The sequence below is a fragment of the Chiroxiphia lanceolata genome, chromosome 1 (assembly GCF_009829145.1).
Source record: "Chiroxiphia lanceolata isolate bChiLan1 chromosome 1, bChiLan1.pri, whole genome shotgun sequence".
NCBI classification, from domain to species: domain Eukaryota; kingdom Metazoa; phylum Chordata; class Aves; order Passeriformes; family Pipridae; genus Chiroxiphia; species Chiroxiphia lanceolata.
In genome coordinates this window covers 111,921,460-111,941,638 of record NC_045637.1, presented here as the reverse complement: position 1 = coordinate 111,941,638, position 20,179 = coordinate 111,921,460, and the positions used below count along the sequence as shown (strand labels likewise).

The window sequence follows — 20,179 nt, the reverse complement described above, 5'->3', positions numbered from 1 at the left end:
TGATGACTTAGTTCCACATCACCATAAATACAATTTATTTGATTTAACTAAGAAAACAATAGAAACAAAGTCTCATCTTGCAGAAAATTCTCAAAAGGCTTAACTTTTCCACAGAACAGAATTTTGAGTCTCTGGACAAAAAAAAGAAAAATTAGGAACAACAAGTTTATGATTCATGTATTTTTAAGATATACCAAGTACACTCAGTGTCAAACCACTGCTGACTTAATAAAGCAGGATCTTCTTTTCAGAGGATTCTGACAAATTTAAAAGTACTTAAAATTATTCTCAGCTGTTTGAAACAAGACAACTCACAGAACTGCTGACCATGAGATGAAACCAAGCAACAGAAACAGTAATGCAGGTAAATTGTAGCCACAGGAAAAAAGGAATGCCACTCAAATTTTCTTCAAATGAATTCTCCTAGAAAGCAACTTAAGCACCTAACAATACTGTCACACTAGGATAGTCACATCCCTGGAGGTTCACTTCTCAAAACTTCAGCGCAGTTCTTTCTCTCAAAATTATTTTCTATGTTTTAAGACAAAATAATTTGGATAACTTAAAAAGGGTAACATAGTTTATTTAAAAACGCAGTTTTGAAAATTTGCATGATGTCCTTTCTTTTGTTTTCAAAAATTTGTTAAAAAGTGTTAGAACAAGAGAGGAAGTTTTATGAAGAATGGGGAAGCAAGATGATGAGGATCTCTTAGAAAAAACCCAGCAATTTTAAGTATAAACATCTGTCTTTGTTTGAGGAGAAAGTGTGGATAGAAAGTCTTTGAGAGTGAAAAGTTTTTTCCAAGTATTTGTTAACTTGAGTTCACAGTACTAAACACTTCAAATACCTTTAAAAAAAAAATCAGCTACATACAAAATCTCCCTAAGACCACGAATATTTGAGGCATCAATGGAGGACAACTGTTTTAATCTGTAGAACCATATGTGAGAATTAAAAATAAAGATATGGCCTTTCTACTAAGTGCCTGTATATGAATCCTTTACTTCCACTGTTATGTGAAACTGCTGCCTTAAGCTACAGCAAGGGCAGCCCTGTGCTACCACAGCTGAAGAAAAGCACAGTGAAGCCAAAGGGTAAAATTCACTTATATCTCCAGTCCTACTCAAGGCTATGGCCTTGCACTGTTCTACTGCAAAAACAGTTGAGTCAGAGATGTACTTTTACAAACAAAACACTGCAGTCTTTACAAAGCCTTCCTAAAAAGCAATATTGAGTGAATTCTCAGACGTTCTAAACTTCTAAAAACACCAGTGATATCTTCCAGTATTACAGGAAAATGGTCAATATGCCCTCAGTTATGAGAAGCATATAAAATATTTTTGACCAAAAAAATGTTAGAACACTGTCAGAACTGTACATTTGAAAACAGTTTGCATTAAAAAATCATGAAAAATCTCTTCACTTGTAGCAGAGTGACATACATCAAGCTAAAAAGGAAAAAAAAAATCTTGCTAAAAGTACAATATTCCTTATCAGCTTTTAAGCAATTTGACACTCAAAAGAAATATAAAAAAATTCTTTTTTAGTAAAATTACTGAGGGAATCTTTTGTTTGAACTCATTAAAAATCAGAAGCTGTGAGGAATCTGAGGAAGACAGATGTTCCTATGAGGAACTAACAGAAGACAAATTGCTTATGCTAATACAATACAGTATCATTTACCCTTCTTTTAATTCTCACTTTTGACATTCCAAAGAGAAAAGAAACACATAAAAAGGCTGATAAACACAGCAGAGCAGTGATTCAAACTTGCAGCTAAACCACAGAAATACATAATTTGTTAGTACCTCAACAAGCAAAATTGCTCAGAATCAGCATGCCGAATTCTTCCTTAGGAATTATCTAGTTTATACTATGACAATGATGATAACAACAACAATAATACAGAGCTCAGTATAATCATAATACACAGTTCAGTCTCAGGTGAGGTCTTCACCACAGATCGGTCTAAGGATATTTAATTAATTTTTTATTAAAATGAATCTAAGTTCAACCAAATTAATCGAAGCTAACTTGGGAAAAGTTATGTCCAGAGAGAGTCATTAACATAACTCACACTACTAAAAAGTCCTTGAGTTGACCTTTTAGGTAGTTCATCTTTGAAGAAATTTTCTTAGTTCATAGGAGCTATTTAAACAGAAATTTTCTTTATACCTCCTTACTTCCCACATGTTATTACTCTGACAACATACTGAATTACTGGTAACATCATCTACTTGAGAAGAAGATCAACTGTAAGGAGTCTAATGTGCAAAATACAATTTGAAAATTTTTATTCATATAGTTCTTGCATGTCTTAGACCAAAGTAACATGAAAGAAAAAACAGAGCTGTCATTTTTCCAGGAAAAATGTCACATCTGGAAAGTGGAAATGGACTAAAGTGACAGGACAGACACCTGAAACTACAAGCAGCGAATGGTGAAACATGGCATAAACCCACTGAATACCAGAGAGATACCTTAAATTATCAGCCTGCTCAAAATCAGTAAAATATACTATAAAGGCCAATAGGTTTAGCAAATTAAAAGGCTCCTTCTTCCCTCACCTCTGGTAAAGCAGAAACAAGTACACAGATTAATTTTGAGTCTCTGGGACAACTGGTCAGTCTGAAAAAGTGAAATCCATGTCCTCAAAAAGCCACAATCAGCTGAGATAATCTGCTTAGTGCTCATGAGCCCTGGATATTTTTTACTTGACTAAATCAGACAAATGAGTGTTAGGACACTGCAAGAAGTGAAAAATGGCATTTTACAGAAATAATGGATCACAGAAATTGCAATCCTTTGACAGAAAGCTTTGTTCCTATCTTGATCTATAACTCAATCTTCCTCCTTAGAAATGACAGCTCTGCTAGATAACCTTAACCACTGAAGGTATCTGGGAATTCCACACCAGGAAACTGGGGTGTCTAAATGAGTGGTTTTGATACAGCTCTTGATGAGCTGTTACCATGAAGCTATCTTCTTGAAAATTTAAGTCTTAAACTTACTCATCAGTAAAACTATAGGCAAATTAAACAATGTCAACAGACATGTGGAAAAATTACAACTACACCTAATAAAACAGTATGGAAGAATAAGCTAGAGAACAAAATCTTCTAAACATCCAAAGAAGCTGGGTAAGTTTACAACAGGCCATTAAAGTGTGCATCTTGCAGTTCTCATCTTAACTGCACCTCCACAGACATGGTGAACATATGTTTCTACACTACTAATAGTCCTTCAGACCCTTTCACCACCATAGGACACTGCACATCAAAGCAACTTCCTAAACCCACAGCTTTCCTAGAGAATCAAGAGGCAAAACTTTCAAAAATTCTTCTTGCTATTCTCTTAACCAAGAATTTACACTAGTGTTAGGAAATAAGCACGGTGAATGCAACAAAAGATCTGTTCCAAAGCACAGGTGTCTGTCCATCTTTCAGAGAAGTCTACCTATGCTACTTTCATATTGCAAGGACAACAGAAACAACTATTCTAACAGTAACACCCAGAGTGGTTCACTTACAGAAAAAGGAGATACGTTTTTGCCTCCAACAAGCAGCTTAGCTGTTTTTCCACCCGAATCTTCCTTTGAAACGTATCTTAAAACATGACAATCTTGCACCTTAAGAAAAGGAGAAGTGTTTATTTGAGTATAAGCAGACGTGTGTGCTTTAAGAAGATAATAAGAGATTATTAAAACAAGTGAAATTAAGTCAGTCTCTGTTTTCATAACAGAAGATACAGTTTACAAATAGTAAGCTGTAGTGTTTGTTACTTTTTTCCTGTAGACATTCTTTTACCAATCAACTAAAGACCGATTTCAGGAAAAAAATATTCGTAGAATGCAAACTATTTTCATAAATGCTCTAGAAATCAAATAATCTTTTATAGTCATCTTTTGCATGCAATATCTGCAAAATCCCTTCTGTAAGCTTGCAAAGCATACAGTAAGAGCTGACATTTCAGACTCCTGCTCTTTTGCCCTGCAAACCTGATGTCCTTCACGGCACTGGTTCATCATACGGCAGCAACACGTGAGCAAAAGGCTTCATGACAATAGTAGCTGCCAGAGAATATGAAGAAGCAGCTTCAGGGCTACAAAGGCTCAGAAACCAAGGGGAAACTAATCCCAAAGTACCTGCAGGTGGCAAAATAAAAAAAGTTAAGTGAGGTAGTTAACCCCAGCTTAATGTTGCCTCACCTAGGTACCTGAATAGCTGAGGCAGAAGGCAGACTGCTCCCAGAAAGTTCGGGAGTAGGCGTGGTGTACCACCCACCACCAAAAGAAGCCTTTCCTTTCTTTTGGGATTTCCTACTCTGTATAAGTAATAACTTTCACTTTTGACTGAAATGTCTGGCTAACGATCTGAATACAGGACAGGAGATGAAATTCATTATGATTTATTTCACCTTAAGTAATGTGACAGCATGTTTTTTTCCTGACTTGGTCCATATTGGCATCATTCCCAGTTTTACTGCAACAACACCAACTCTGATGGAATCTGTAGATTAAAACAGAACAGGAATCTAACTCCATACTTAATCTTTGAAAGGGTTCATTTCATAACTTGCAAAATCCCATTCATTAACTCTGATCTTTCCTAAGGAGGTGAAGGAGAGAAAACTTCACTGACTCCCCGTGAGTAGGCTGAGAATAACCTGTTAATTGTTTTTAATCCCACTAGCAGTGAAGTTCTATCTGTTCCAGTTGTGTTTGATAGAACATGCAACCAGTTCCCCATTAAAAAACCCAATACTTCAGACTCCCTTAATTTTTTTTTTAAATACAACACCCATGTTTTAGAGTCAAGCTAACTATTGAAAAGTTTACTGTAAAAGGTTCCTCCCACCCAACCTTTGCAAACTTATATAGCAAAGGCAACATGTCAAGTCTACCACCCAAATGATGTGACCCTTTTGGAGGCTCAAAAACTTCATACTGTGTTCCAGACCATAAAACTTTGGAATCACAGAAGTGGGATGTATTATATACCACACTTTTTCTTCAGAGTCCAGCAGTATTTACAAGAACGTCTTCAGGTTCATATACTTTATATTCTAAGGAGTCTTTTTTGACAAATTTTTATTATCTTGTCATTGAACAGCAGTCAGATACGCCAAGTGCTGATCTAGACTAAAAACTAAGAGTTCTTAAAGGGTTCTTAACATGGTGTAATATTTTGAATGCTTTTTAGAGAACTGATGTATTATATTTACTTATTTACTAAATGTACTGAATGACTGATGTAAAAGCAAAAAGGAGAATACTTTACAAGACACAATCCTGATGTTACTGAATGCAACAACACAACAACAGTAATAATTTCAGCACGAGTTTGGTATTTCAGAAGAGATACTTTCTCACCTGGTGTCCACTCATTCAGTGGCCAAGGCTCATCTTTCAGAGGGCAGAGCTTGCTGGCTGTCTGAGCTTTGTATTCCTCCGCAGTTAACTTCTTCAGGAACTCCACATTCTCTTCAGAAAGATGCTCGTGCCACCACGTTGCACTATTAGTGTGCCTGACTAGAAAGCCCAGCTGTCCCCTTTCCAGTGGTGGGAAAAAAGTTTTAAGTGTCTTATCAGTTCAAATAATGTCTTGTGACACGTACGTTTGCAATGTAATGAATAATACAAATCATTACATGACACAGCATACAGTCATAAAGACCAAAATCATACTACCAAGGTAGTCAACCACCATCACTCAAACTGGCCACTCATGACCAAAACCACCTAATTCTTTGTCATGTTCTCATCTCACTTTTGAAGTATTCTAAAGTGCACCAAAGGGGAGCAAGCAACAACAGAAAAACCAACCACTCCTTATGATAAAAAAAAGCTAAGATTCATGAATGAGAAGATAGCAGTGGGTGTCTTTAACTTTAGCAAGGCTTTCTAACACCATCTCCTGTGGCATCTTTCTATCCAAGCTGGGATATTATGGTATGGATGGTTGGGCCATCAGATGGGCAAAAACCTGGCTGGATCAGCTGACTGAAAGAGCCATGGCTAGCGGTTTGGACTCTATTAGAAGGCCAGTTACAAACAGAGTTTCTCAAGTCTCTAGTCAGGGATTTGTGCTATTGAATATCTTTATCAATGATCTGTAAGAGGGGATGAGTGCACCCTTCTTAAGTTTGAAGGGAGCAGTGGATGATGCTCAAGGGTGTCCCTCTGTCAGTCAGAGAGACAAGCCAACGAGGAACCCAATGAAATTCATAAAGGAGAAATGCACAGTCCCATCCACAACTGGGATGGAATAACCTCTTGCAAGAGTACAGGCTGTGACTTTAGCAGAGCTGCTCCCCAGTTAGGCCAAGGACCTGGAAGGTCCTGGGGGCAAAAAGGTAAACAGGGAGCCAGCAGGCTCCTCACAGCAATGAAGACTAACAGCAGCCTGGACTTTATCAACAGAAGCACAGTCAGGAGATCAAGGCAAGCACTTACCCTTTCCTCAGCACTCCAAAGAGACCACATCTGCAATACTAAATCCAGTTTCAGGTCCTCAGTACAAATGGGATGTTTACAAATGAGTGAATCCAGCTGTGGTATACAAAAATACCAGGGGCTGGAGCACCTGCCCTACCAGAAGGAGTGAGGTAACTGGGTTTGGTTTAGTCTGGAGAAGAGGTGGCCTAGGGCGGACCTGACAGTAGCTTTCCAATGCCTGTGAGAAAGTCACTCACAAGATAGAAGCAGGTATTTACTGAGGTGCATGCAGAAGAATGAGAGAAGGGGTATAAGCTGAAAAGGGGGATTCTGATTTGACGTATGGAAAAAATGTTTTGCCTGAAGACAATCAGAGAGGCTGTGCAGTCTCTGTCCTTAAAGGCTCTCAAGGCCCAAAACCAAAAAGCCCTGTGCAACACAGTCTAACCTCAGAGCTGGCCACACTGTGAGAAGGAAGCTCAGCTTCAAACTGAGTTGCTCAGCTTCCTTCCAGCCCCAACAATCTCTGGTTCTACACTCACCGCTAAACAGCTCAGGGTCCTGCCTTAATTTCTGTGAGGGCTCAGAAAAGCCAGAATGCTCCCCAGTTCTCTGCAAGGACAGCGAGGTGGAGTGTTTAACAACACAAGCAGTGACCGCATAGGGCCAGGCCAAGGCAACCCAAAACACAGCAGGTCAAGTCGCTCACTATGCAGCAAAAATGCTCTGGATGCAAACATGCCTGTCCTGCCAGAACCCCCACACAGGCTGGGGGCATTTCTAAGGTTGAAGGGCTCCAGCAGTAACCCGGATCACCACCACCGCTGCACTCGCAAAGCCGGCAGGCTGCACAAAGAGGCCTCTCCAAGGGGTGGAGACCCAAGACGCTACCGAGGGCAAAGGGCCGCCGAGGAGCCCCTCACCTCTGGGCTGCGATAGGGGCCGAGCCACGCTCAGCCCCCGCTCCTCCCGCCGCCCCCGCCCCACCTCCGCAGGAGCCCCTTCCCCTCCCAGCCCTGCCGCTACCTGTGGCCGGGAGCCCTCGGCGCCGCCGCGGCCGCCCAGAGCCGCCCGCCGAGCCTCGCCAGCCTCCCCCAGCCCGCCATGCCGACACCGGGGCGGGGCCGCCGTCGCCTTCCGCGTACGGCGCTGCAAACCTTCCGTGCTGCCCCGGACAGAAGGTTCCGGCCCGCGCAGGCGGGGAGCTCGAGAGTTAACATAAAACCTCCCGAAACAGCCCAAAGTCGTAGTCGTGCGTCATTCTCTCCCCCACACGGCTGGCCCCAGCGGCTTCCCAGACGGGATGCAGCACCCGTGGCGGATGGGGCTGTTCTGACCCGGAGGGAACAGCTCACCCAAGAGGGTGACGGATGAAGACGTGCAGAAATAGCCATAGGCACCCTTTGCCCCCCCGCCCCAACCTTTCCATCCCTACCATTGCTCCTGTGCCTGAATTCCTTCAGCGAGCCGGTGAAATCCAGCACATAAGTGTTAATAAGGGGAAAGTGCCAGCGGCAGGTGGAGTTTTACTGCTGGTGGGCACCACTTGGCCACACAAGGTTGCAGGAACATGGACTCAAAACCTTCCTGCATTACACAGGTGTTGAGCAGATGTTTGGGGGTGTCTGGGAAAAAGTGTCTCTGCTTTGTCAGATATCTATGAGGTATGGAGCTTAGCAGATTCATGTATTTTCTCCCAGGTAACAAGCGACAGGACAAGACGAAACGGGCCTCAGGCTGTGCCAGGGGAAGTTAAGGTTGGATATTGGGAAAAATTTCTTCATGCAAAGGGTGGTTAAACCTACCTAGAGAAGTGGTGGAATCACTATCCCTGGAAGTGTTCAAAAACCATGTAGATTTGGCACTTAAGGACATGGTTTAGTGGTGGACCTGTCAGTGCTGGGTTAACTCAATGATGTTGGAGGTCTTTCCCAACCTTAACGATTCTATGACTCAATGATTCTCTGTGCTCCATGCGAGTGGAGGCCACATAAGGGGGAGGGCCACATTTACAGAAGTAAATTTAATATTGTAGCCAGTGAAAGGTACTGGTAAAGTGGGTGGCTCTGGCAGCAGGTTTCTGGGCAGCCAGACACAGCGATGACATTCTGGCTGGTAGGATAGTGAAGGGGTATGAACACAAGATTCCCTTTCAGTTTCAATAGAATTCTCTTTTTTTAAAGACACATGAGTGTTCAGTGTGGTCAGCTGATATCTGCTATGGTTTCTCTTTACCCTGCTACCCCCTCTTCTCCCCCACTGTGCTCTGTGTGCATATGTGTGTATGTGTGTGTGCGCGTGTGCTGCACTTGAGGCTTGTGGCCAGCTAACCAGATCCAAGAGAGGCTGTATGCACCTCTCAGTGGTTAACTGAGCAGAATTTTGCAGTTCACACCCAAAAATGTGATCCAGAAAACTACCAGCAGCCTACATAAACATCCCCTTGTCCCATGTTTACTTCTTGTCCTTTTAAGAAATAAACACATAGCGTGTTCAAAAATGCATCTCCCAAGTTCACAGTTCAATGGATATTTCCTCTCTGAGGTTGTCATCTCCACTATCACAGTGATCACTGCATCTTTTCACTCTCTCCCTGGCATTAAGAACATCAACAGGGATGTTGCTAAATTTAATGCAGATGTGTTTTCTAATGGGGTCCATCAGTAGCTTATGCTGCCGCTCTGTATCGGGGGAAGAATGAACCTAAAAATGAAGGTGTTAACTCCCAATTTATAAGCACTGTGACAATCTACAACAGTCCTTACCCTACCAAAGTCCCCAGGAAGTAGCAAAATGCTATTTGCTTCCATTTTAAAGATGTGGAACCAAAGCACACAGCAAGATTAAGTGATTTGCCAAGCCATGACAGATGTTCCCAGCCAGAGAAGAGGGCTCCCTTGATGCCCTCACCTGAAGCTAGCCTTGTTGCCACAGCATAATGCTTTTCTCGTGTAGCGTGCTGCACAGCTGAGGTGACACAGGATTTCATGCACCACTAAGCTGGAAAACAATACATGAGCAAACATACATTTTGGAGAAATAACTTTTAGTGCTGTACTTTTCTCCTTTTTAATATTATGTAAAATCAAATGATTTTTTTTTTGGTGCATGCAGCTTTTCATGGTGTTAAAGAGGCATGAACTTTGTGTGTGTAGGGGGGAGTGGGTGTAGCAATATGACTGCAACTCTGAATGCAATCAGATGGCAAACTGCTTGCTCTAATCAGTGGGACAAGAATTTAAGTGTCTCCTGAACACAACAGTAAAAGACCTTCTGCAAAGCAGTTGAAATGACTAGCACGTTTTTGGAAGGAAAGAAGAGAATGAAACATTACAAAATAACCTTCCCCCCCAGTCTGCTGCCTTTGGTAGTCCTCATAATGGCAGGAATGAGGAAATGGAAACACTTTTGGACTGGCAGCCTTCCTAGGAGAGAGTCACCTAGGTTTCACCTGATCAGTTTGGAGGATCTCCCCTGCTCTGCAAGGAAATTGGAAAAAAGAGAAAAGAGGGGGTGGGCATGCAGCCCATTGATGGTTTGCAGTGAATGCTGCAAGAAAATGTGCAGCTGGGCTGACTATTATCACATATAACTCTAATTGCTGAAATTGCCTCTGGTATAGTTCAATTCTTCAGCCCAGGACTGCACATACAAGTGAGACCTATGAGTGAAGGATGAATGGTGATATAAACTCTATACTCCTTGGGGCAAAATGGCACTTCCCACAAATAAAGGAAAAAAAACCAACCTGAGAAGTGTAAACCTATGCTAGGAATCCTCTGGCTTATCCTTCCTATTAAAAAAAAAAAGTGAATGTAAATGTACCGGTGCTTTGTGACTGAAATGTCCATGCTACTTAGGAGTAAAGGGAGTTTGTCTAGTAACAACTCCATGCCGTAAAGACTGGACATATGTTTAGATTTACATAGGAGTAAAGACTGAAAGACCCATAATCCCAGGTGAGGAGTATCAATCTGAATAACGAGTTCTTTCTGGGAGTTAGCCATGACTTGTTTGAGCAGCCAGAGAGCCAGACTGAAGGAGGTAGCTCTTTTTAACTCACCATCAAAGAACTTAGAACAGCGTGTGGTTTAAGTGAGCTTCCTTATTGTATTGCACTATCACAATATTTGGTGTGTGGGTAAACCTGAGGGATGCAGTTGAGTATTGCAGAGCTGCAGGGCTTTTGTCACACAAATCTGCACAGAACTGGAGCCTTTCACCTGTGTGTTTGTTGGAATATCACCTCTGCAACCTGCAGCAAGACTTGGCTTAGACCACTGTTCTCCATTGCCTGCCGCAGGTCTCTAACAGATCAAACTTTAAACCTTTTAGCTGTCATCACTTATGTACTTTTGATATTCAGAGACTGTTTAAAAGATGTTTTAAAACAATACTATTATTATAATTTTGGTTTTCTTTCATACTTGTAGACTCTTTCATCAAATTCTGTAGAACACTGTATTGCTTATCATGGTAAGAACTTCACATGGATAGATTTTTCCTTAGGGTAATAAGTGCTTGGCAGTGTATAACTGCTTTTTAAAAATTGTTGTAGACTTAGTTTCCCCTAAAAAACCAAAGATACAACTCAGTTCAGTATCTGGCTCAAGAATAATAGATGTTAATGTATTTTGGGATAATAGGGTTTATGAATATCTTTGGGTTTTCTGGGACTTCTGGATTTTGAATTGGGTTTGAGAGACAGTAAAAAGGAAGGCAGGATTACAGTTGGCAGAGAAGATATTTTAGATCATCAATTATCTCAAAAAGGACAAGATATAATTTATTTTAAAGGAGTTTTCAGAATTTAAAACAATCCATCAAAAGGCAGTAGAAGTTTAAGTTTGCACTAAAAAATCTGCAGGAGAAACTGATGGCAGTTCAGCCTAAAGGCAGAATCGCCTTGCCAAAACCCTAAGTAGATAAAACAGGAGAAAAATATGCTGTTTCAGAGATATATTCATATACTTAATGATATTACCCTGCAAAAAGTCCATACTATTTTATTGCACAGAGTAGCTTGGAGCAATGAAAATAACATTCAAAGCCTCATTAGAAAGCTTTTACCATATGGCTAGTTTTGTCTTCTGTGCATCCTACACCAACTCACCACGCTATTACGTGATTGTTTGACATGCTGAGATCTGTAAAGATTGAAGGAGATTTCCAATTGATTTTTCAATATTGTGGAGGTGTCTCTCCAAATACCTGGAGGGCTGCTATGGAATTGCTGACTTATGTTAACCACTGATAATGGTTTGTTTTTAAGTAGACAACATTTATAATCAGGATTGTGTGAAGTAAACAGAAAGATCTGCAGCAACTGGGATTCTCTTGAGGCACTTATAGAGACCAACTACACAAATGAAAATGACTGATGGTTTATACAGCTCGGCATACAGTAACCTGTTGATCTCTGTGTTTTATGTGATGCTACATTATAGAAGCACCTTGTAACGCCTCTGCTAATGAAGAGCTGTAACTGCTCAATTCTGTGTAACCATAAACACTTCAAAAATCAGTTTAGTCAAAGATCATATGTACCAGAAGAACAATTTATCTGATTCCTAATTTTTCCTTGCTGAAAGCTTTCATGTACTTTCACAGTCTGGCAAATAATAAAAAAGAGGCTTAACCCTTCTGTGGCTGTACATTACATCCCTAAATGCACATCCCAGGGTAAAGTAATACTCTTTACATGGTGAGAGCACCAGCATGCCTCTGAGGATCTCAAATCACTTTTCAAATATTGAAGTCCCCCAGTGAGATATTTATGAGTACATGGCAGTGACCTTCATTTTACAGATGAGGAATCTGAGGTGCAGAATAGTTAAACAACTTGGCCAAGATTACAAAGTAATATATTGGAGGAGCAAAGAACATGGAGTCATTGATTTGTCAGTCATGTGCTTTAACGGCTCAAAAATGGTCCTTCTGAGAATAGGGAAGGAAAGAAAAGAAAGGGGGAAATGGGAGTAAGAAACTCGAGATGTGGTAGACTAGAACTGAGATTTGTTGACAGAGCGGTATACGAGATATAAAGGAAGATTGCAGTAGCTTCCAGATGAAATACATCCACAGAGGGAGGGTAAGCTCTCAAATGAAGTGCCAGCCATTACATGGCTGTGTGGATTTGAGATCTATCAGTTGGGACATCTCCAAACAACTTATACCCATGACTAAGAAATACTGGCTGCTGTTCAATATCTGGTCAGCTGAAGGAATCTTAACTAGCAAGCATGAGTGATTACACTGCAGGTTATAGCTGGAGCAGAATGGAATGTGCTGGGGAGACAGCCCCATGTATCTTGGCTATCCCACTGCCTTCATTTCATAGTACAAAATCTTCAATCAAAGCTGATCCCATGGAAGTTAGTTCTAAAGGAGAATCAGGGAGATAGAGTTCTACATTACCAGCGAACTCATTTAAAAATATGTATTTCTAAAACAAAATCCCTTGCTCACAGGGGAGGTTTTCCAAAATATTCAGCACTGGCCCAAAACAGCTTCTTCTGGGACTAGCAACAGAATGTTTTCAGTTTGGTAGGAGCATAACTTGTCCAAAGCCATGCCTTTTGGACAGACCCACACAAATTATTTTATGTCAAATTTTATCCTTAGCTTTTAACAAGTCACATTCTTCACTACTGTTTTTCAGCAAAAGAAGAAGTCAAAATTCAAATACTAAAAATAACACTTAGGTAATTTCTTCATTTATATACAGAAATATTTCAATGAAAAGATCAATCCACTGCCAGTTTGTTCTTGTATGTCCTCTTTCTTTAAAAAAAAAAAAAAGGTGGCTTGAATATTCTTTTGGTACAAAACCAGTTTTTCTGTCAAACACAAGTGATCTGTGTGAGGATGAAGTTACAATCACCAGTTGTCACAAAATCAGGCTGTGCAAAATTTCTTTTGGAAAACATGTCACACAAAGTTGTATACTGGATGTGAGATTAAAAAATACAAATGAAACAAAATAAGAATTCTCAAACATAAGACATTATAAAGTAGCCAAAATACAATCCATTTGAAAGCCAGCCAGATAGTTTGGATTAAGTAGGCATATTCTAGGACATGCAGTGCTGATGGATCATGCCCTCCAAGCCTGTTTACTGCTGTGGTCCAAACCCTCCATAAGTGCTGGATGTGTCACGCTTTTGAAAAATTACTACTCAGGCTCCAGGTTGAGCGGGCATGTTTGGTGTCCATAGTATAAACTGCTAACATCAGAAATGCCCATGCTTCAGGTCAGGTATCTCTTGAAACACTTTATTACCCTGTCTTTGGAATATGGAAGTTGAAAGCAGGCAGCCTTGTGTCAGAGAGAGAAATAAAGACAACTGCAAAACTGTGTTGTTTTTATTTTAAACATGCAAAATACAGTTCATGCATCTGCCATTTTGAAAAATCTCTCAGTTCTTAGCAGATTAAACCAAAGACATTTTGTCTATGACTCTCAATAAATATTTCAAAATGCTTTACAGTGTAAAGATAAGAAATATAGCAAAATTTCAACAAACCTGTATAAAAACCAGATACAGATAACTTTTTATTTCAAGGCGACATGCTGTAATGTAAAGAGTTCACTTTTTTTTTCGGGATTTTTTTCTCATAAAAAGTTTTCAACAATACAACCGCTTAACAGATTTAAGCCTTTAGGCTACACATGCAAAAAAAAAAAAAAGAAAAAGGTTATTTTAGTTAAAAATCACCAAAACGTGCTATTTTTTTGTTTTGTTTCATTTTTAAGTACAGGAGTTGTAGACAGTAGCATTTTTCTTTTTTAATTTTGTAAAAGAGTGCAGGCAGGTTCATGGAGCTAGTGTCCTGGAAGACTCGTACTCTGACATACATTTTGGTTTTATCCCTTTGCCATTGTAATAATCCACGACTTGGTTTGGAACTTCAGCCAAAACGCTTTTTGCTAGAGCAGCTGGGGATGCCTGCAGGAAATGGTAGAAAACACAAACATTAACGTGGCTCTCTGCTAGAAGTGCCATGGCTTTTAGAGGCATGGGTGCCATGAGATCAAGGATTATGGTACAGAAATGGAAGGCCAAAAAGACTCAAAAGTGAAAGGCACTATTGCTTGAAACTCATTTTATGAGTCAATTTAGGTATGCAGCTTTAGCTGCCTGAATGTGCACTACAGCTAAAAGTTCTCTGCATGTTTTTCAGGTCTGTTTGGACTATTTTAAGTTCAGCGTAACAGAACTTCCCTGCACTCTGAGAGAGCACCATTCGCAACAAAAAGGGCTGCAAAGACTTCATCAGTGTTCAGCGAGGAAATATGCAGAACTTCAAGCTGAACATGAATGGACATCACAGTGAAAGGGAGGCCTTCATCACCATTCTGCTCTTCAGTGTCTGGCATGGTGTTTTAATGGCTGGGGAAATTTTTTAATTCAATGAAAATACTTTGTCTTTATTGGAATTAAACCGTGGTTACAAGAAAGCTTCAATCCTAGGCTTTGTGGAGGCTTTAAAGCTCTTACTGCAGCATATAAATGGCGAGTGACAACCAGAATTTAAGAGCTGATAACCCTGAAAATGTAGAGATGGATACAGAGATGACCACTGACTTTCACTCCAGGCGGGGAGGAGGGTTCCCCCTCAGTGCAGTGAGAAACCATGCCCTCCATTGACAACACAGACTTGCTGCCTCACACCCCAACAAGGCTTCATTTTAAGCAGAGGGGTCTGTGGATGTTTTGTGGGCAACCATTACCTGCATGTGATGCAGGGATTTTCCTCAGCCCCTGAATTCAGCAGTGACAAAACTGGACTCCTGTTCTCCCACGCACCCACTTGACCCAGATATTGGATTTGCTTGTTTCCAAGTGTTTGGGTTGAGCTGGTTCCACGTCCTCTGGAGCCAGCCTGCTCAGCCATGTCCCCTCTGAGCCCACCACAAAAATGCAGTAAAAATGCAAATACTTAAACACATTAATTTAAACCTCTCAAACTGACATCTATCTCCAGACATAGCACAGACTGCAGCTCAGACGATGTATGGGAACTCAGCTGGTGGCTGGATGACATTTCTTCTGCACACCAAGTACTTTTTTCCAAATTAATGTACACTTTCCTCCTCACTGTTTGTTATATTGCCAGCCAGGTTTCAAAACTACCCTGTCACAAAGCAGTTGTATTGCCTGTTTATTGATCTATTCTGTTTGCTGGGGTGGGATTCTTATCCTTCCAGTCTTAAATTGAATCTAAACTATTCATAGACACACTAATCCAGAGGTGCAGAAAGCCCCAGGGCTATTAGAAATTCCAGTATCAAATGTTACAATACTACAAATCAAACAAAGATACTGCTAGCAAAATCAGAAACAGAAGTTTGTCAGTTTGTTTGGTTTTTTTTTTTTTTTTTTTTTGTAATTTGACTCATGTATGGTATTAGTAACAAATGAAATGAACTGCTGTTTCCCTACTGTGACATTGATACCAAAATATTTGTGCAAGCAAAACAGCCTGGAACATTTCTGCATGAACAAACTGGCAAAGCATAGAGCATACTTTGTGTGACAGTGCAGCTCCTGCTCTCAGGTGTAACACAGTAACAGAACCCGTTTGTGTTAATCCTGAAAAGTGAAATACACGGTTTTCCAGAGTTGCCCTATTCTTGCCTAAACCTGCTTTACAGAATCATAGAATGGTTTGGGTTGGAAGGGACCTTAAGAGTCATCTAATTCCAACTAAAATCATCAGAAAATACTCTTTGTAATCAGGCAAATGGCTTATTTCTACATTGCTATTGAAAATTACTGGGTTTTAAATCTCCTTCCTGGTATGTCATACCTTGGCCTGCATCTGTGCTATTTTACCAAAGATACAACAATACATAAAGGGTAGAAACAGGGAGTGAGGGAAGAGCCCTGGACTATCCCCTGCACACATAGGCTGTAGCAATTAGGAAACTTCACTCTCCTCTGTCTTTAAAAATGCTTGGAAGGAGCACTTGCCTGCCATCAGCTTCTCTAGTTCATATGTAGCTCACACGCCTGAACATTGGGCCAGGAGTGGCTATTGTTATGGGCACTCCCCTCTTTGCATCCTCCTCCCTTCACCACTTCTCTCTTCTGACGCCACATCCATTCTTCCTGAACAAAGGGTCAGCCCTTCAGAATAGGCTCTGTCAGGGCTCAGATGCACAGCTGAATCACTGCCACTCGAGGAGTCCTCAACTAAAAAGCCTTTCACTGAGGTTTAAGCTAAAACATTTACTGTGCCCACTGGCTCACAGGCAATGTGTGGCCCCACGCAGAGTTGCCCTGTGGTAGCTGGCTTGTCTCCCTGCTTTCAGTCTGAATATGGACAAGTGTTGCTTTACTGAATTTCCTTGTGCCAGTGATGTCTGTTGGTCCTGGAGCTCTTTTTATCAGGGAGCATCCCAAAACCAGGGTTAGGGGTGATTCCCTGTCTGACAATTTGGACCATTTGTACCTTACATAGTTTTGTGGTGGTAAAGCACTCTCATTTCTAGACCAGACGGTGAAAACCAAGACTTGTATAAGTAAGCAGACTCAGTAATTTCTGAGCTAAAACCTAGACCCAGTTCATCTGTGCTGTGTAAGGATTACCTTTGCTGGCTTTTTAATACAGATGGAGCATAAATGTTTTACTGTAACATTTTGTCCACTATTAAACTGCTGGAAGAGCATCCTAGCAATAAGCATCTCAAGGTGAATAGTTCTCAACTGATAGCTAATACACCACAATCAGATCAGTCAGCAGCAAGAAAATAATCCCCATGAGTCTATTATTGGTGTGTATTACAAACACAGCTGACTGTTGGTTCATTTCTGTAGCTTCACTATGCTTAATCTTTAATTACAATGCATAGTGCAAAACATTGTTCCTTGCAGTAGCTGAAAGCTGGGCTGTCCACATGCCTCTGTGATAGAGGTGTTATTAAGTCACAGTTGTTAGCCTTTATGATTAAATACAATGCAGAATGGAATACAGTCTACCTGTGGCATCAGATTTGTGCAGAGTCAATCTATCATGCGTCCCAAAGGCAGAGAAGTTCAGCTCTTAAAATATGACTGTGAGTGGATTGAGATAGGTGATTTTCTTCAACTACCTTTTTTCAGTGACTGTGAGCATCAATGTTCTACAGTTTCAGGTGAAGGACACTCACATTACTGGGATTGTGATGATTATAGAGACAAAAGTATCACTTAGGTTAAGGGAAAATATATTCCCTTTGTTTGTTATGTTCCCCTTTAGCAAATTGCATGTTACCCACTATACAATAGGACATATATATAAGTGCTAATGGTTACCTTGATTTTTATCAAGCCTTTACAACTACAGGATTTGCCAAGAGTCACTACAATTGTTATTATTATTTTGATGGCTTTAGAGATATTCCTTAAAGAGAGAGAAAAAAGACTAGATACTTTACTAAAGTACTTCTGATACACAGAACATTAAACCCCTATAATAAAACCTTCTGTCTACACTGAGTCTTAAGCCAGTAAAACATTGAAGTGAGTATGAGGTTTTAGGTATGTAAATAACCCTAACTAACTGAAATGTGTTAAGTGCCTGTATGAGTGCTGTGCAGGATAAGAACATTCTCTGAAGTCAACGTTTATTTTTATAAAATAAAAGGAATTCACCCTACAGGTTATTTTTACGACTTCCTTCTTGCCCCTTTCCATTTTCTCACAGGGGCAGCTTTTGCATAGATTATTTTTGATCCCTTTGGATAGATATGAGATTTTGAGTTCCAAGCTGACATGAGAATTGAAGTAATGAAAAAAAATATTGTTTGGATTGACTCCAAATGAATTTTGGTTTACTCTTGCAGCAAAACAAAAAATAAATGTTCACACATAACATTTTCTTCTCTCCTTCTGTCAGTAATAGAAATAATATGGATTTAGGCATAAATAAATACTTGATTTAGCAGAAAAACCTATAAACCTTACACAACTTGATTTGTAATCTTTCTAAAAAGACCCTGCAACATTTTTTTTCTATTTAATAAACTAAACACAAGGTACATTGACAAAAGGGATGTGAATTTTAACTAAATACATATTTTGCTTAAAGCTGTCAAATATAATATGCTGATGTATGTTAATTCTTGTGTTTGATCAGAATGGATCTCCAAAATGTGTTAAATCTGCATTTTTCTGTGGGGGAAAATAAGTCTGAATCAAAATATCATGCTCATTTCTCCCATGACAAATTATTTCACTAGTTGATGCAAAATACATGGCCTTTTCTTTGTGCTAAGTAAGCAAGATATCGGTGAATGTCACTTTGTTCAGAGGGAGACATTATTCGGGCTATGATAATAAAGAAATTCAACAAGAAGTGGCTATTCTTACAGGCACTCATTCATTACACTGACATTTATCGAAAAGCTGAAAGATCACAATAAGCAGACTAATATCAGGTTGCATAAGATATATTGACTTTTCTGATAGGGCAAATACAAATCTATCTCTCTCTATATATTATCTTTGCTACTGAAAGAAAGAGGGAGAAAAATATCACTATTTAACAAGAAAAATACATTAAGATTGCTATACTCTCTCAGTACTGAGGAAGTTAAGCATATATTCTTTTTAGCTGATTTAGATTGTTGTTTGACCAATTCTAGCAATAAAAAAATCACATAGATTCACTCACAAGTTAACACCGGGGCACAATATATTCAGAACCCAGAACTGCAGCTGTCAGCACGAATCTATTCAATCAGAGATGATTTGAGCTTTAGTATAAAATACAAAGCGAAACTAAAAGTAAAAAATGCAGCTGGCTTTGCCAGTTCCTTGCAGAAACATGTTTTCAACTAATTAAAAGTAGGTCTACCTTCTAGCCCATAAATAACTCTGCTGTGGACACTTCTACAGTAGACTACAGTGCAGCACTATGCACTTGTGATTATCTGCTGAAGGAATCACAAGCTATGAGCTCGTCGTGCTCATATTTGTTTCAGCACATAGGTGACTGTGCCACTGGCAGCATAGAAATACGTGTATCTATGATTCAGAAGCCAGTCTGCAGTTATTTGGCATGGTGTCACCAAACTAATAGCACACGGTGAGTTTTGCCTCCTGTGGGGATCCATTGTTTACATAAAGGTAGAAGGAAAAGAGGAACAAGTTTGTTTCTCTGACTCCTTACTAGAGTTTATGAAAGTAAGAAGTGCATCTACATCTAAGACAAATACGGCAAAATTGTATTTTGGAGTGAGAAAAAAGAACGACTCTTCAGAAGAGAAAAATAAAATGAAGGTATTTTGGAAATAGCAAAGAGAAAAAAAATCTCCAATGGCAACAAAAAGCCTAGAAAACCTAAAGAAATGTAAGAAGTGTAAAGCCATATGCAGAGCAAAACCAGCCCAGAGTTGAGAACTTGTGATTGACATATCCAGATCTAAGGATCACTAGTGTATGGGAGCAGATTGGAAGAATAAATCTCATGAGCAGAATGAGTCAGTTACACTGTGAGAAAAGAAATTCTCAAGCCAAATACTAAGGATATCCTTCCTAGACAAAGGTGAACAAGAAAAAAACAGTCTGGAGGACCACATAAATGTGATAGAAGAAGTGAGGGGAAGGAAGGCAGAGAAAAGCGGAAAAATGAAGGGAAAGAGATGTGATCAGCGTTGCAGAGGAACATAATGCATGCCTCCATATGGAGGAAAAGGGCTCTGAAAAACCCATCTGTGTGTGGGAAAGCCCCTTCTGTGGGTGAACACTATCTCT

General features: G+C 40.0%; 2 protein-coding genes and 1 long non-coding RNA gene across 5 annotated transcripts in view; 1 reads left to right on the top strand and 2 right to left on the bottom strand.

Annotated features, from left to right (window-relative positions):
* MRPL3 (mitochondrial ribosomal protein L3) overlaps positions 1–7,563 on the bottom strand; it is a 30,988-nt gene extending 23,425 nt beyond the window's left edge. The window contains exons 1-4 of the mRNA XM_032684459.1: positions 7,464–7,563; positions 5,373–5,551; positions 4,418–4,509; positions 3,531–3,629 (exon numbers count right to left, since the gene is read on the bottom strand). Coding sequence (XP_032540350.1) covers positions 3,531–3,629; positions 4,418–4,509; positions 5,373–5,551; positions 7,464–7,543 — 450 coding nt within the window. The 5' untranslated portion in view covers positions 7,544–7,563. The remainder of the gene's footprint in view (positions 1–3,530; positions 3,630–4,417; positions 4,510–5,372; positions 5,552–7,463) is intronic.
* Positions 7,564–7,710: 147 nt separating this feature from the next.
* LOC116785197 lies at positions 7,711–14,905 on the top strand. The gene is made up of 2 exons (XR_004356415.1): positions 7,711–7,972; positions 14,622–14,905. It is a non-coding gene; the product is annotated as an uncharacterized LOC116785197 (long non-coding RNA).
* CPNE4 (copine 4) overlaps positions 13,775–20,179 on the bottom strand; it is a 228,719-nt gene continuing 222,314 nt past the window's right edge. For all 3 annotated transcript variants that reach the window (XM_032684440.1, XM_032684449.1, XM_032684432.1), the window contains exon 16: positions 13,775–14,386. In XM_032684440.1, coding sequence (XP_032540331.1) covers positions 14,255–14,386 — 132 coding nt within the window. In that variant the 3' untranslated portion in view covers positions 13,775–14,254. The remainder of the gene's footprint in view (positions 14,387–20,179) is intronic.